This window comes from Aquila chrysaetos, unplaced genomic scaffold (genome assembly GCF_900496995.4).
Source record: "Aquila chrysaetos chrysaetos unplaced genomic scaffold, bAquChr1.4, whole genome shotgun sequence".
Taxonomy (NCBI): Eukaryota; Metazoa; Chordata; class Aves; order Accipitriformes; family Accipitridae; genus Aquila; species Aquila chrysaetos.
This window is the reverse complement of record NW_024470417.1, coordinates 18,495-33,174: the sequence shown is the minus strand read 5'-3', so window position 1 is coordinate 33,174 and position 14,680 is coordinate 18,495. Positions and strand designations below refer to the sequence as shown.

General features: G+C 65.6%; 2 protein-coding genes and 1 long non-coding RNA gene across 10 annotated transcripts; 1 reads left to right on the top strand and 2 right to left on the bottom strand.

Annotated features, from left to right (window-relative positions):
* Positions 1–1,532: 1,532 nt before the first annotated feature.
* Positions 1,533–3,915, bottom strand: LOC115338487 (zinc finger protein 501-like). Its single transcript, XM_041121980.1, is given in 3 exon segments — positions 1,533–2,570; positions 2,572–3,021; positions 3,736–3,915. Coding segments are annotated over 2 exon segments (939 nt in total). The 5' UTR covers positions 2,976–3,021; positions 3,736–3,915; the 3' UTR covers positions 1,533–2,035.
* A 641-nt stretch (positions 3,916–4,556) lies between these two features.
* LOC115338485 (zinc finger protein 239-like) lies at positions 4,557–11,980 on the bottom strand. 8 transcript variants are annotated; one of them, XM_041121973.1, is made up of 5 exons: positions 11,837–11,980; positions 10,280–10,361; positions 9,204–10,090; positions 6,046–6,055; positions 4,557–5,877 (listed from the first exon to the last, which is right to left on the bottom strand). In XM_041121973.1, exons 1-5 carry the CDS (start codon positions 11,978–11,980, stop codon positions 5,309–5,311), a joined length of 1,692 nt encoding a protein of 563 aa, XP_040977907.1. In that variant the 3' UTR covers positions 4,557–5,308. The 8 variants fall into 8 exon arrangements, with proteins under 8 accessions (XP_040977907.1, XP_040977908.1, XP_040977913.1 ...); XM_041121974.1 differs by having other exon boundaries at positions 9,204–10,087; XM_041121979.1 differs by having other exon boundaries at positions 4,557–6,054; positions 9,203–10,090.
* Positions 9,136–12,693, top strand: LOC121233145. Its single transcript, XR_005931946.1, has 2 exons — positions 9,136–9,240; positions 11,422–12,693. It is a non-coding gene; the product is annotated as an uncharacterized LOC121233145 (long non-coding RNA).
* The last annotated feature ends 1,987 nt before the right edge of the window (positions 12,694–14,680 follow it).

Sequence of the window (14,680 nt, the reverse complement as noted above, 5' to 3'; positions counted from 1 at the left end):
CATTTCTTCCCCAGGGCTGGGGCTGGGCAGTGCCTGGTTTGGGGCTTTGGTCTGGGGCAGGACAGAGCTGCCGGGATGCTGTGGGGTCTTGGGGGGGGGGGTGTCTCGGCAGGGGATGCGGGTCCAGGGCACTAAGGGTAATGGCTGTGGGGACCCCCCCACCATCCACAGGCTCTATTTCAGCCCCATCCCAGGGATTTTGGTGCTTTTGTGGTGCATCTCCATGGAGCATCCCTGGACCCATGGAGATGGGGATGTCGCAGGTGGATGTGGGGGTGTTGTCGGGGGGCGGGGGGCACTGCCCTGCACCCCTCCCTCTCCTGGGACAGCTCCCGGCTCGGCCGTGTCTCTCCCAGTGGGTGAAGCGCCGTGACGGAGACATTGCAGCTGAGGGCCCGCTGAAGCTGGCCAAGGGGAACATCACCTGCCTCGCCAAAATCCCTCAAGAGCCTGAAAAAAGGGAGCAGTGCAGCCCCCTGGCTCACAGTGGGGCAGCACTTGTGGCCTCCCAGCACTCACCCTGTAGTTCCCCTTATATGAACCCCAGCATATATATATATATATATATATATATATATATATATACACACGTATATATACATATATATGTGCCTGTATTTTGAGGAAGGTGCCCTGAGCATTTTGCAGCACTAGTGGGGGATCTGCAGCACAGGTGGGTTTTGCAGCAGGGGTGGGGGGGTGGAATTGCAGCAGGAGCATGCCCTTGCAGCCCATCACCCCACATTTGACCATCCTGGAGCTGATTCTACGGAAAAGGGGTTTTGTTATATGGAAACTGTCTCTTTGCTGTTTTGCAGTCCTGGAGGGACGTGTGTATATAACACGTACCTAAAGGACAAGATGCCGAGTCCCAGCAATGGATGGATTTGGGGCCAGGGCCAGGCTCAGCTTGAGGGGGTCCAGCAGTAGGGGGATGTGGAGGGGACACCCAGCTGTTTTGGTGCCAGAAGACAAAAATGCCCCTTATTTCACAGAATCATAGAATGGTTTGGGTTGGAAGGGACCTTAAAGATCATCTAGTTCCAACCTCCCCTGCCACGGGCAGGGATACCTGCTAGACCAGGCTGCTCAAAGCCCCGTGCTGGTTTCGGCTGGGATAGAGTTAATTTTCTTCCTAGTAGCTGGTATGTTTTGGGTTCAGTATGAGAAGAATGTTGATAACACTTATGTTTTCAGTTATTGCTAAGGAATGTTTAGACTAAGGCAAGGATTTTTCAGCTTGTCCTGCCCAGCCAGCAAGAAGGCTGGAGGGGCACAAGAAGCTGGGAGGGGACACAGCCAGGACAGCTGACCCAAACCTCCACAACTTCAACCACAGCACCCCTCTCTCTGGAATAACACCAAGCAGAGATCACTTTTGCTCTTCTTTTTTGAAGCAGGAACAACAGCAATGTGGTGGGGGACAGGGACCAGCTGACAGGTCTGGCGGCTGCTCTGTTTAAGCTTGGGGTGAAGAGGGACAGGGGTGCCTGGGCAGGGTAATAATGACAAGAGCCACAAAGCAGAAGTAATTATTATTCAAATGGTTTTTTGTTAATCTGTTCTACAGAGAAATCCACGCGCGGCAGCCGGGCGACGTGCCCCCCCCCCCACCATCCCAGCAGGACACAGCACGGGGCTGCACAGCTGATGACCAGCAAGAACAAGGTGCTGCGATGCCCTTGGCAGGCATGGATGCGTTCCGGCTCCGAGACAACCAGGTTCATCCCTGCAGCAAAAGGCAAGCAGGAATGTGGCCCTGCATAGCACGGGGGGGCTCGGCCCCCTGACTTGCCCGTCCTGGGGGTCTCCACGGCAAGACGGGTCCTGAGCCACTGCCGGCTTGAGCACTGCTGCTGCCCGCTGCGTCCCATCGCTACTGACCCATCCTACTTACCCAACCGCTACCGCCCCGACCCACCCCACATAATCCCACCTACCAGCCTCGTGGCTCATCCTACTATGCCTCATCCTACCGGCCCCTCCAACACGCGCGGCATCCTGCCCTGGCAGTGCCGGCCACGCCGAGCCCCCCCTAGCAGGGCTGGCTGGGGTAGGGCCAGAGGGGCAGGAGGGAGACGGGGTTTTGCCCTGCGTGGGTTCGCTGGTGCCGCTTGTGGTGGGAGCTGCGGCTGAAGCTCTTGCCACAGTAGGCGCAGGCGTAGGGCTTCTCGCCCGTGTGGATGCGGCGGTGCTGGGTGAGGGTGGACTTGTCGGTGAAGCTCTTCCCACAGTCGGCGCAGGCATAGGGCTTCTCGCCGGTGTGGATGCGCTGGTGGCGGATGAGGTTGGAGCTGACGTTGAAGCGCTTCCCGCAGTGGGGACAGGCGTAGGGCTTCTCCCCGGTGTGGATGCGCATGTGCTTCACCAGGTCCGAGTTCTGGCTGAAGCTCTGCCAGCACTCGGCGCAGGTGTTGGGGATGGCCACGGCTGGTGGCTTCTCCCCACTGGGGCCGTCCCGCCGCCGGCGCTTCCCTGAGGGGCTGGCAGGGGACTGCTTGGGACGGCCAAAGCTCTTCCCACAGTCGACGCACTTGTAGGGCTTCTGGCCGGGGGGGGCGTGGGGCTGGGCTGGCGGCGCCCACCTCCTTCCCGCAGTCCCGGCAGCTCTGCGGGCTCCTGCCAGCGTGGGCACGCCGGTGCCGCAGCAGGTTGGCGCTGAGGCCGAAGCTCTTGCCGCAGTCGAGGCAGGCGAAGGGCTTCTCCCCACCGTGGCTGCGCCGGTGGGCCAGCAGCGCTGCACTCTGCGCGAAGCTCTTGCCGCACTCCACGCAGATGTTGGGGTGCTCCCCAGCGGCCGCCCGCTGCCGCACGACCGTCTCCTTGCGCTTCCGCCCCCCGCGCCCGCGGCCGCCCACCTCGGCCTCCCCGCCATCCCGGGGGGCCGGCTGCCCCTCTGCCCGGCCCTGGCCCCTTGGGGACCTGCCGTGCTCGGGCTGGGGAGCTGCGGACCCTCTGCAGCGCTTCGGCGACATGGCGGGGGGGCTCCCTGAGCCGGGGGTGTCCCCGTGCCGTCCCCACCTGCGGCGACAAAGGGAGAAAGCCAAAAGTGAGTCGCTCCCCCAGAAATGGCGTGTTGGGGGCTGCCCGCCCTCCGGGGCACCCCAGGTCGGGATGCCCGAGCGGCCACGAGCGCTGGCAGCCCCCGAACACAGGGCGAACCCGGGACGGGTCGGACCGTAGGTCAGACCAAGGCAGAGCTTAGGGAGGGAGATTCCGAATCCAGCCTTCCCTGGAGCACAGCGAGGCTGTGGCAGCCCCCGGGGAACAGGTTCGCCTGCTGCGGGCGCAGCCCGGCCCTCGAGGCTCCCGTTTAGGGCTTCAACTCGCCTCCACACGCCAGCGGCGTGCTGAATGGCCGGGGCGGTTTGCGGTGCTGCGGGAGCAGCCCGGGCTGGCTGGCGGCGGCAGGGACGCGCCAGGGAGACACCGCGACTCCGGTCGGGGGCAGCGGGGGGAACCTCTTTGTCGCCCCGAATCGCGTCTGGCTGCTCGGCGTCCCGGCGAGAGCCCCGGCCCCAGCCCCCGCAGGCCGCCCCGGCCCCGGCCCTCCGGCCCCGTCTCCCCATCCCTCCGGCCCCGTCCCCCATCCAGCCCCCGTCCCGCTCGGGCCTGGCCGCTCTCCGGGCCCCGGGGGCGGGGGAGGGGGGGGCGGGCCTTGCGCCCCGCCAGCCGAGGCCGGGCCGGGCCCGCGGGACCCCCCGCCGGCGGCCTCCGCCCGAGCTGCCCCGGTACCTGCGGGCACAGCCCGGGCCGGCGGCGGCTGCGGCTCCTGCCCCGTGCCCGTCCCCCGCCGCCCCCGCTGCCGTCCGGGCGCTGCCGCGGCCTCGCCGGTGCCGGGCGGACAATGGAGGCAGCGGCGGCGGCGCTGACCCAGGAAGTTCAACCCCCGGGGGCTGCTCGGAGGAAGGTGGCGGCGGCGAGGGGAAGACCCCGGCCCCGGCCCCAGCCCTGCCTTGGCCCCCCCCCCCCCCCGTTCCTCATCCCCAGCCCCCGCCACCCAGCACCCCCCCCCCCCCCCCCCCCCGGCCCTGCTCACCCAGCCCCCCCGCCCGCGGCTTTCGGGGCAGGGTCGCTTCTCCCTGTGCCCCCGACCCGCACCCCGTCCCGTTTCACCTGGACGGGGACACGCTGCCCGGACCCCACTCCGGGGAGGGGCCCCTTTCTTGCCGTCACCCTGCCCGCGGCCAGACCCGCTGCCGGAGGAGGACAGAGCAGAGGATGCCCCGTTTGGCGAGCTCGCCCACAGTTGGACTAGCGGACCTGGCTGGCGGTGCCGGGGTCCCGCGGGACCGTCATCCTCCAGACCCTCAGAGCAGCCCAGAGACACAAACCCTGGGTTGGGGGGGTCCCGCAGGGTCACGGTCCCCTAAGCAGCATGAGACATCCCCCCCACCCCCCGCAATGCGCCGTTCCCTGCTGCATGACTCCACGTCTGGACAAGAAAGTCCTGGGGTGGGGGCAAGGGGACCCCCAAGCTGTGGATTTCGGCAGTGACGGCCCCTGCAACCCCCTGTCCTGGCCCTGGGGGAAAACACAGGTGTGCACAGCCGGCGGCCGGTAAACAACAACTCTTTACTATGGCAGGCAGGGAAAGTAAAGGGATCGCGCGCTCCGGCACGCCGAGCACCGGGCTCGCGCTGAAATTATCTTGCCAGCAGCGTCAGTGTGGCCAAGCTGCTCCGACAGCCCTATTTGTGGAGGACTGTTGCCAAATTAATGAGTTACAGGACCCTTCGTGCTCATGCAGGGAGGAGAAAGCTGCGCCACAAGGCTCACGCCGTGGGACTCCGCTTTTGGGTGTCCCCCCGCCCCTTTCCTCCCCCCTTCCCCCCCCCCAAACCCCATGGCGAAACACAGGCAGGTAAAACGCTCGTCCCCATCTACACAATGGCCACAACATGGACACAGCACGGCAGAAAGGCGGCTCAGGGCCTCCTGAGCTCTCAGCGCCACGGCAGGGAGCAAGCCACGGCCACCCACCCAGCATGGACTTCCCACAGCTCTAGCCAGGACAGGGTCAAGGAATCCCCACGGGCAGTCAGTGCTGGTGCTGCGTCCCCATTCTGCACGGGAGAAGTGAAACGTCCCCTCGAGACCATCCCCACCGCGGCTCCTCTCCCACCGGTGCCCACTCTGGCTCAGGAGGGGTGTCGGCTGCCCATGCTGGCATGGCTCGGCAAGGCTCCTGCTCCCCTGCTGTGGCTGGAAGCCCCCAGGTCCCACCGAGCTGCCTCCAGCTCCGTCCAGCTCAGCCCCCCGAAAGCAGCAGGGCCAGACGCCCAGAGGAAGGAGCAGCGGTGGGCGCCTATCCCAGGTGGATCCGCTGATGCCTGATGAGGGCCGAGCTGACGATGAAGCTCTTGCCGCAGTCGCCGCACTTGTAGGGTTTCTCCCCGGTGTGGGTGCGCAGGTGGGTGATGAGGGATGAACTCTGCTTGAAGCTCTTCCTGCAGTGGGGGCACTGGTAGGGGGTCTCCCCGGTGTGGATGCGCTGGTGGCGGATCAGGGCTGAGCTCTCGAAGAAGCTCTTCCCGCAGCCGGCGCACTGGTAGGGCTTCTCCCCGGTGTGGGTCCGCTGGTGCTTGAGGAAGGCTGAGCTGTAGCTGAAGCTCTTGCCGCAGTCGGCGCACTTGTAGGGCCGCTCACCCAGGTGGGTCCGCTGGTGCGTGTTGAGGTTGGAGCTGCGGTTGAAGCTCTTTCCGCACTGGGGGCACTTGTAGGGCCGCTCGCCGGTGTGGATGCGCTGGTGGACGACGAGGTCTGAGCTCCAGCTGAAGCTCTTCCCGCACTTGGCGCAGGCGTAGGGCCGCTCGCCGGCATGCAGCCGCTGGTGCTTCGCCAGGTCCGAGCTCTGGCCGAAGCTCTTCCCGCAGTCGGGGCACTTATAGGGCCTGTCCCCGCTGTGGATGCGCTGGTGGGCATTGCGGTTCGAGCTGCGGGTGAAGCTCTTCCCGCAGTCCAGGCACTTGTAGGGCTTCTCCCCCGTGTGCAGCCGCTGGTGGATCAGCAGCTCCGACCGCCGGGAGAAGGTCTTCTCGCACTGCCCGCAGGTTTTCGGCACGTCCCCCCGCCGTGCCCGCCGCCCCCCTCGGCCGCTGGCTGCTGCCCCGCCACGGGGGGGCCGTGCTGGCCGCTCCTCGGGGGGGCTCCGGGGGTCCCAGGGGGTGCCGCAGTGGCTCTGGCAGGCATCCCCGAGCACGGGGCTCTGAGGGACACCCTCCTCAGCCCCCCGGGACAGGATGACGTCCAGCTCCGCCAGCTCAGGGCCGTCCGGCTCGGGAGCCCTCGTCCTCGTTCTCGCTCCCCGTCCCGTCATCTGCCGGGGCAGAGAGAGACAACGCCGACAGGAGTGATTCCCAGCACCAAGGGGAAATAGGGGAAGCCTGAAGAATTCGGGTGGACAGCTGCCAAAGGCCGATCCCAGAACAGAGGGCAAGAAAGCTCTTCCCGACCCCAGCCCGGCAGCTACACGCAGAGCCCTGGATACCTGCAAGCTTGGGACGCTCCCTGAGATGGAGGAGTGGGGGCTGCCACAGGGCTGTCGCTAAAACCTCCGGCCCATTCGGGGTGGGTTCCCGGCTCACCTGCGGGGGCCACCCTGAGGATCTCCCATTCCTTGGAGTCGTTCGGGTCCGGCACCCCCAGCTCTTCCTCCAGCTCCAGCCGGGAGATGACGTTAGGCTTGGGAATCGGGAAGTCTGCTCCAGAAAAAAGGGGAAAGAAGACACCAGGTTTGTTACAGGTCTGTTACATGGGGTTTATTGAACACTATACATATATATACACACATATGTATCTACGTGTATATACACACACACACACACACACGCGCACACACTTTTTAAAGGAAATACGGCATTTTGCGTTCAGGTGAGCAACTGGGAGAGAAAGGCAAGAAAAGGCATTTCCAGCCAGCAGACTGTGGCTGCTCAGCAGGTAACCTCGTTTCTGGCATCTCCCGTCTTCTGAGGAGGGATGTGCCATCCCAGCACCGCATTTCTCTGCACCCAACACCTTAAAAAAGCCAAACTCCCACAAAAATTGCATTCCCTTCTGCGGCTGCGCCCACCAGCTAAAAAGCACGCGCCGTGGTGCGCCGAGAGGGCTCGCGATGCCGAAGGCAGGCGCCCAAGCCCGCGGTGCTGGCTGTGCCGACGCACGGTGGGGACAGCTTTTGTTCTCGCTGCGCCCGCAGGATGCGTCTTTTTCGGTAGCAGATTGTTTTTTGGTGGCGAAGCCCGGCACGTGGCAGGGCAGGTGGTGGCACAGAGCGGGAGCGGGCGAGGACGCCAGCCTTACCCAGCAGGATCAGGGACTCGTAGCTCTCCTGCATGACGCCGACGCCGCCGGCACCCACCGGCCGCTGCCGCTTCGAAGCCCGGCAGCCCCTGCAAGAGAGGGAAAGGGGGTTCAGGGGTACCCCCCAGCGCGGGCACAGAGCAGCCGCGTCCCCTGCTCTTGCCGCGCTGCCCACTAACCGGACCTGGGTGGCTTCTTAGGCAGACACAGGGGGCCGCTGGCAGGGCCCCGCCGCCCTCGGCTGGGGATGCGGGTGCCCGAGCATCTTCCCTCCGTGGCCCCCCCGCCCAGCGGGGCCCGAGCGGGGGCACCCGCCGGCTCAGCAACCCCTCCCCAGCTCCGCAGAGGGACCCCCGGCACACCGGTACCTGCGGGCGGGGGGGGGCGGCAGGGCCGGCCGGGGCCGGGGCTCCCCCGCGCCGGGCTGCTCGGGGAAGCGCCGCCGCTGCCGCCGCCGGCCCCGCGGCTGCTCCGCCCGGGCTCCCGGATGGAGGAGCCGCCGGTGACCCAGGAAGTTCAGCCTCCGCCGCGGTGACCGGGGAGGCGCAGAGGGAAGCGGGGGCGAGGGGCGGCGGCGCCTCCCCCGCTGCCGGCCGGGTCCTCGGGTGCGGGGGCCGGGGGGAGGCGGCGGGGGCGCCCGGCTGCCGCTGCCCCCACACCGACCGTGCCCGGCCCCGGTCCCACCCGCATCCCCATCCCTCTCCGCATCCCCACCTCCATGCCCATCCCTGTCCTTGTCCCCTTCCCGTTCCCTTCCCCACCTGCATTCCCATCCCCACTCGTATGTTCCCTGTCCCGTCCTGTCCTGTCCCTGGGGCAGTCCTGGCTCCGCAGGGTCAGCTGGCAGCGGGGTGACAGCAAAGGGCAGGCAAAGGGGGACAAATCTGTTCGGTGACCTCGCGCCTGCAAGCAGGACCCAGGGAATGGTAGGGTCCTACAGTAACCCGGCTCAGGAGGGACCTGGGGAGCTCGGTGTCCAGCCGACCCTCCTCCAGCCGAGGTCCTGCCTGCTGCAGGCAGGGCCAGCGCTGCTTCCTCGGAGCTTTATCCAGCCTGGTCTGGATGAGCTCCATGGATGGGGACAGCGCGGCCACCCCGGCCGACCTGCTGGGCCATCCTCAGGGAAAAGCTGCTCCTAGCAAGGGGAGACCTGTCCTCTTCCAGGTCAGGCCCGTCGCCTCCTGTCCTCTGTGCAACAGAGGGCTTTGCCAGGCTCTGGGAGAGTTGCGGGTGCTCTCTGCATTCCCGGTGGGACTCAGGGGATCCCTGTCTCCGAGCCGGCCCTGCAGCTTCCCCCCTCTCCCCTGGCTTGCCCACCCTCCTCAGCTGCACAGTGAAGCCCCACAGCCCCCGAGGGACCCCAGTTCAGCCTCAAAAAGACACGGCGGGAGCTGCAGGGGTCAGTGGCAAGCAGGAATATGCCTCTGATACCCAAAACTCAGAGACCTGCCTTGTGCCCCACTCTGCATCCACTTTTTTGGGTGAAAAACCACCAAATTCCTTCACCTTCCCCCACCTGTGAAACGACAGGAGCCACTTGCTCACAGCAGCTTCTGGGCCGGGAGCTGTCTGGGACGGCCACCGTTTGGCGGGGGGGCTCAGGAGTGAACTGGGGTTTGGCAAGGCTCCCGGGGACCCCCAGTGCCAGAGGGAGTGTCTTGGGCAACACTGCGCCCTGGATCCACCCCCCACCACCCTGTCCCAGCCACGCCGGTGGCCTCTGCTGCAGGATGGCAGATTTTATTGCTGAGCGCCACAGAGAGAAACCTCAGGGAAGGGACCGCGACCCCGGGGAAGGGGCAGCATGGCCAGGGCCGTCAGAGGGACGTGCCATGCTGCAGGCGCCAGTGGGTGATGACGTTGGAGCTCTGGGTGAAGCTCTTGCCGCAGTCGGGGCAGACGTAGGGCCGCTCGCCGGTGTGGACACGCTTGTGCTTGGTGAGTGCCGAGCTGGTGGTGAAGCTCTTGCGGCACTCAGGGCAGACGTAGGGCCGCTCGCCAGTGTGAACCCGCTGGTGGGTGGTGAGGTGGGCGAACTGGCTGTAGCCCCGGCCGCACTCCCCACAGCGGTAGGGCTTCTCAGGCAGGTGGGTGCGCCGGTGCCGCAGCAGGTAGGAGCTGGTGGAGAAGCTCTTGCCGCAGTCAGGGCAGGTGAAGGACTTCTCGGCGCGGTGCGTGCGCTGGTGCTTGGCCAGCAGTGAGCTGTCAGCAAAGGCCTTGCCGCATGCCGGGCAGGGGTAGGGCCGCTCGCCGGTGTGGGCGCGCCGGTGGATGGTGAGCGCGGAGCAGTCCCGGAAGCTCTCGCCACAGTCGGGGCAACGGTAGGGCCGCTCGCCTGTGTGCAGCCGCTGGTGCCGGGTGAGGTTGGAGCTGCTGCCGAAGCGGCGCCCGCACTCGGGGCAGGAGTAGGGCCGCTCGCCTGTATGCGTCCGCCGGTGCTTCACCAGGTCCGAGTTGACGTTGAAACTGCGGCCGCAGTCGCGGCAGCGGTAGGGCCGCTCCCCGGTGTGCAGCCGCTGGTGGGTGAGGAGGTGGGAGCTCTGCCCGAAGCAGCGCCCGCAGTCGGGGCAGGCGTAGGGCCGCTCGCCCAGGTGGCTGCGGCGGTGGGTCAGCAGGTTGGAGCGCAGGCTGAAGCTCTTCCCGCATGCCTCGCAGGTGTTGGTCTGTGACTGCGCTTCCCCGGCACTGCCGCCACGCTTCTGCTCCGTCTCTTGCCCGGGGGACGCGGCTCCTGCTCTGCTTGGCGATGTGCTCCCCCTCTCCGGGCTCTCCTCCTGACTGTCAGCTGCCGGAGAGACAGGTGACAGTGCTCGGGAGAGGAGGGATGCAAGAGGGAGGTGGTGCCAATGCAGCCGGCAGCAGCACCATCCCAGCCTCAGGTGTTGACCCTGACGCATGCCACACTCCACTCCCAGCCTGGGGGGATGAGCAACAAGCCCAACGCCGAGCCCAGCCCCATCCCGACCCATCCCGGTACCTGCCGCGGTGTCTCCCCAGCTCGCTCCTGCCTCAGAGCTGCGGGCGCCTGGGTCCATGTGTGGCTGGGAGCCCTCCGTCCCCTGGGGAGAAGAGAAGAGGAATTGGGGGGTGGGCTCACCTGGGACAAACGGCTTCAGAACTGGGGGGTCTGGTGGCAGTGCGGGCCCCCAGCGCAGGGCCCTGCAGACGCCTCGTATCCCGATGGCTCTCACTGCCATTTCTGCCTGGGCCACAACAGGGGCTGACAGCCTGGAGCACAGCGAGGGGGCTGGCGGGCAAGGGGGGCTTGCAGAAACAACACTTTCCCCCTAAAATCTGCCTGAGGCTGCACAGGGCAGGGGGAGGAAGGGTCTGTGGGCCCTGGGGGAGCAGAAACCCCAGCCCATCTGGGGGGGGGGGGGGGCTCGGGGCAGCCTGAGGACCCCCTGGCCTCAGTGGCCCTCCATGGAGGGACATGGTGGGGGACCTGCCGCAGCATGGGTGTCCCTGCCTACCCCGACCCGCTGAGGGTCCCACCACTTTCCATGGCAGCAGGGACCCCCGGGTGGGAGAGGCCTGCCTGGATGGGTGGGTGCCGCAAGAAGGGGAGGCCAGGGGCCAGCGGGGGCTGGCCAGACCCAGTGCTCTGGGAGGCAGCATCCTGGCGCCTGTGCTCCCTCACCCCACCCCGCCCCGGGACTGCCCCCAGCTCCCACTGCTCCAGCACCTTGGCCCTCCGTGTCCCGCAGGACCACAGCTGCTGCCCCCCAGCCCCCTTCCTCCATCCCAGTGTTAGTGGCAAGGGGGCTGCTGGCACCCCAGGAGGGTCTGGGGCTCTCTGCAGGGCAGGCACGCTCTCCCCAGGACCCCATTCTCCCCCCCCCGTGCCCCCCCCCCCCCAAGGACCCTTCTGGCTCAGCAGCCCACTTCGGACCCCCCCCAGCTCCCCAGAGCCCTTCCTGTGGCCTCGCTGACCCACTGCTCTGCGCTGCCAGCCAGGATTTCCCCAAGGACTCTGCTCCAAGCCTCCCAGGTCCTCTCCGACTCCTCAATGCCTCTCCCAAGGCATTTGGTTTTGTCCTTTATTGCTGTTCCAGATGCTTGGGTGCGAGTTACAGTGCTCGGTATAGTTTCTGATGTGTTTTTTTTCTTTTGTTTCAGCCCTACTCTCACTTTTTCCGTCCTTTGGGACCTGTTTATATCTGTTATGGGAGTCGGATGGAGAAACCTCGGAGTCTGACTGGGAGCTGCTGGTGGTGATTTACAGTGAATAATTCACTCTGCAGCTGGAGATATTTCAGAGAAGGATTATTATGGGATCTAATTCTGCTCTGGCAGCCTGTGCTGTCCAAAGGCAGTGCTGGTACCAGTTCAGCAGTGTGTGTAGTCTCGATAGACATGAACAGCAACGGCACCGTGTTTGCTTTTTCAGATGGAAAACTAAAGCACGTAATTTCTGCTGGTACTACATTTAATGAACTACTTTCCCATGTAACTTTGCATAATCTTAAGTTATTCATATCTATTTAAAGAAAGGTTTGTGTTCCGCCCAGGAAAAGTAAGTTTAATTACTGACCTGGTCAGGTGGTTGGTGCGACGTACAAAGCTGCTGCAAAGGAGTGGGTGGCGTCGTCTCCAGCAGCCGTCTGTTCCTTGATTTGGTGCTTGGCGTGCTGCAAACCCAAGCCAGAACAGAACACGTGCTGCTGCACATCCCCATCTGGGGAAGATTTTTTTGTTTCCCCCCTTGTTTTGTTTCTTTTTCCTCCTGGTCCTGGCCACTCTGCTGTACATAATGCAGTGATGGATGGTGGGGAGATGGCTGGTGGGTCTGGATGTGGAAGGGTGCGTAGGGGTGAAGCAGACGCCCAGCGCAGAGGAGGGTTGGTCTGTGAAGTGTAACTGGTTTGTGAGACTGTGGGACTGTAAATTCATTCAAGGGGCTTTGTGGTTTCTGGTGCCACCCTGGCAGGTGGGCGGCTATTCTTGCGTGTGGGTGTGGAAGGCAAGGGCGCACTGCAACGCACAAAGCTTGCTTGTTTTCCACCCGGGAATCCCAATGGAGGAGGTGATGGTGCCGTGAAGAGATAGTTGTGAAGATGCTAAGGACAGCTGTGTGTCTCATGTAGAATAAAATTCTCAGTGCTGCGTGTGTGTGTGACCTGGTGCGGTGTTTCAGCATTATGTGTCATACCTGCTGTGGTGTCCACCCTCGCCGCAGCTTGTCTTTGTCTCTGCCGTGTCCCCGCGGTCCTGGCGGCGTCAGGGGTTTTGTTGGATGTGCCACTGGCCGAGGGGGTGGCAGTCGCTCGGGCTCCTGCCGGCGCAGCGGTGACAGTTGGGGATGGCCAGTGGTGGTGGCACGGCCAGCGGTTTGAAGCTGCAGTGTATCTGCCGCAGGCACGTTCGTTTCCCCAGGAATTTGGGGTTCCCGGAAAAAAGGGCTGGTGGAGCTGAAGCGTGGAATCCCAGAGCGACCGAGCTGGACCGAAGCGCTTGTCCGACCAAGGTGTGTTTCTCCCGGGATTTCCAACGTCCCTGGTTTCTGTTATTTTAATTTTTACTATTTACTGGAGTAAATAATAGTATCTGGAATAAAACCTTCAGTAACAGTAACTAGAGCCGTCTTTATGAGCAAATAACGCCTAGACTGTAGCTATTATGCAAAACGTGACAGACAGTAATTACTCCTCACTTTTAAAATTACAAGCAGCAAAATACAAAATAACAGAGCACCAACTGGGATTAACACCTGTAGAGAAACAACTCTAGTTAGTATTAAAAAGAAAAATAGATCACAGGCACTAGCTAATCCCACTTAGTAGTGAAGTGACAGTTAAACCTCCCCCCCCCCAGGTATCGATTCCTTCCAAGCGGAGCTGAAATAAAAGCAAGCCCAGTGCCGATTCAGCGCACGGTCACGCTGCGTTTTAAAAACGTTTAGACCGCTGACCGGGCACGGCTAGTGCCTCCGCCGGACTCGGGGACAGCAGGGATGCCCGAGCAGCAGCAGCAGCAGCAGCAGCCCGACAGAGATCTGCCAGCCCGGAGCAGCAGCAGACCGCGCACCGGGGGCACCCGCCTGCCGGGACACCCCGCTGCCGCCGCCGCGGCGGTTACGGCGCTGCTCGCTCGGCTCCCAGCTCCTCAGGCCACACCGTGCCCGGAGCGGCCCTGGCCCTCTCCTCCCGCCTCGCCCCCCGCCCCCGCCCCCGCCCCGGGCCGGGGCCGGGCGCTCACCCGCCGCCTTCGCCGCCGGCACGCCGTTCAGCCCGGCTGCTCGGGCGGGACGGCCGCCCCTGGCGCGGCGAGGCGGCGGAGCCCGCGGCCTGCCCAGCGCCGGCGGCGGCTGCTGCGGCCGGGAGCCCTGACCGCTCGGCCGGCGGCAGCCGCGGCGCCGAGACCGCGATCGCGGCTTCCACGGGCGAGAGGCTCCGTTACGCCAACGGGAGCGGCCCCCCCCGCCGCCATCTGCCGCCGCCCCGCGCGACACCCACCGAGCACCGCCCCGGGCCCGGGCCCGCAGGCAGAAGCGGGGTACCGGCGCGGGAGGCCCCGAGCCGCCGAGAAACGCCCTCGCGGAGGCCGGGCCGGGGCCGGGGCCGGGGCCGGAGGGCGGACCGGCACCGCCGGGGCTGCGGCGGGCTCCCCGCCGCCCGGAGCGGCCTGTCGGCGACGGGCCGACGACGCTCCCGCCCGTCCCGGACGCTCCCTGCGGGGAGGCGACCCCCCAGGGGCCGGGGCTGGCGGCGCTGGTGCGGGGCTGCGGCCCGGCGGCCCAACGCCGCTCCCGCGGGCTGGCGCCGGCGGCAGGACCCCGCCGCTGCCCGCGGAGTCGTCGGGGCGGGGGCACGGGGCGGGGGGCGTGGGGGGCAGGAGGGGATGAGCGACATGGGGGGCAGGACGGGACAGGGGGGCATGGGGGCAGGAGGGGATGTGAGGAGACGCGGCGGGGACACTGGAGAACAGGGGGGAGATGGAAGGACAGGGGCACTTGGGGGACATGGGGGCAGGAGGGGATGGGGGGCACGTGGACATGAGGGGACACAGGAGGACAAGGTGGGACGCGGATGTGGGGACACGGGGGGGACAGGGGTCCTGGGGGACTGGCACCTCCCCCCCAGCAGTGGGGCCACGGGGAGCTGTGCCCCCCAGCCCCCCGCCACTGTCCTCCCAGAGCTGCTGCTGGTGGCAGGGGCCGGGCACTGCTGGTGGCCAAGGGGCCTCAGCGGGTGGGGGCACCCTGGACGTCTGGTGGGTGGTGGGCGACGGGCGCCTGCTCACCCTCTTGCCCCTGCTGCTGTGACAGCACCCCGTATGTGGGGCTGGGGGGGGCTATGGGGTGCTGAGCTGCCAGTGTGGGTGCTGGGGGTCTAGGGGGTGCTGGGGGGCTATGGTACTACAGGGCAGGGGAGGGGGG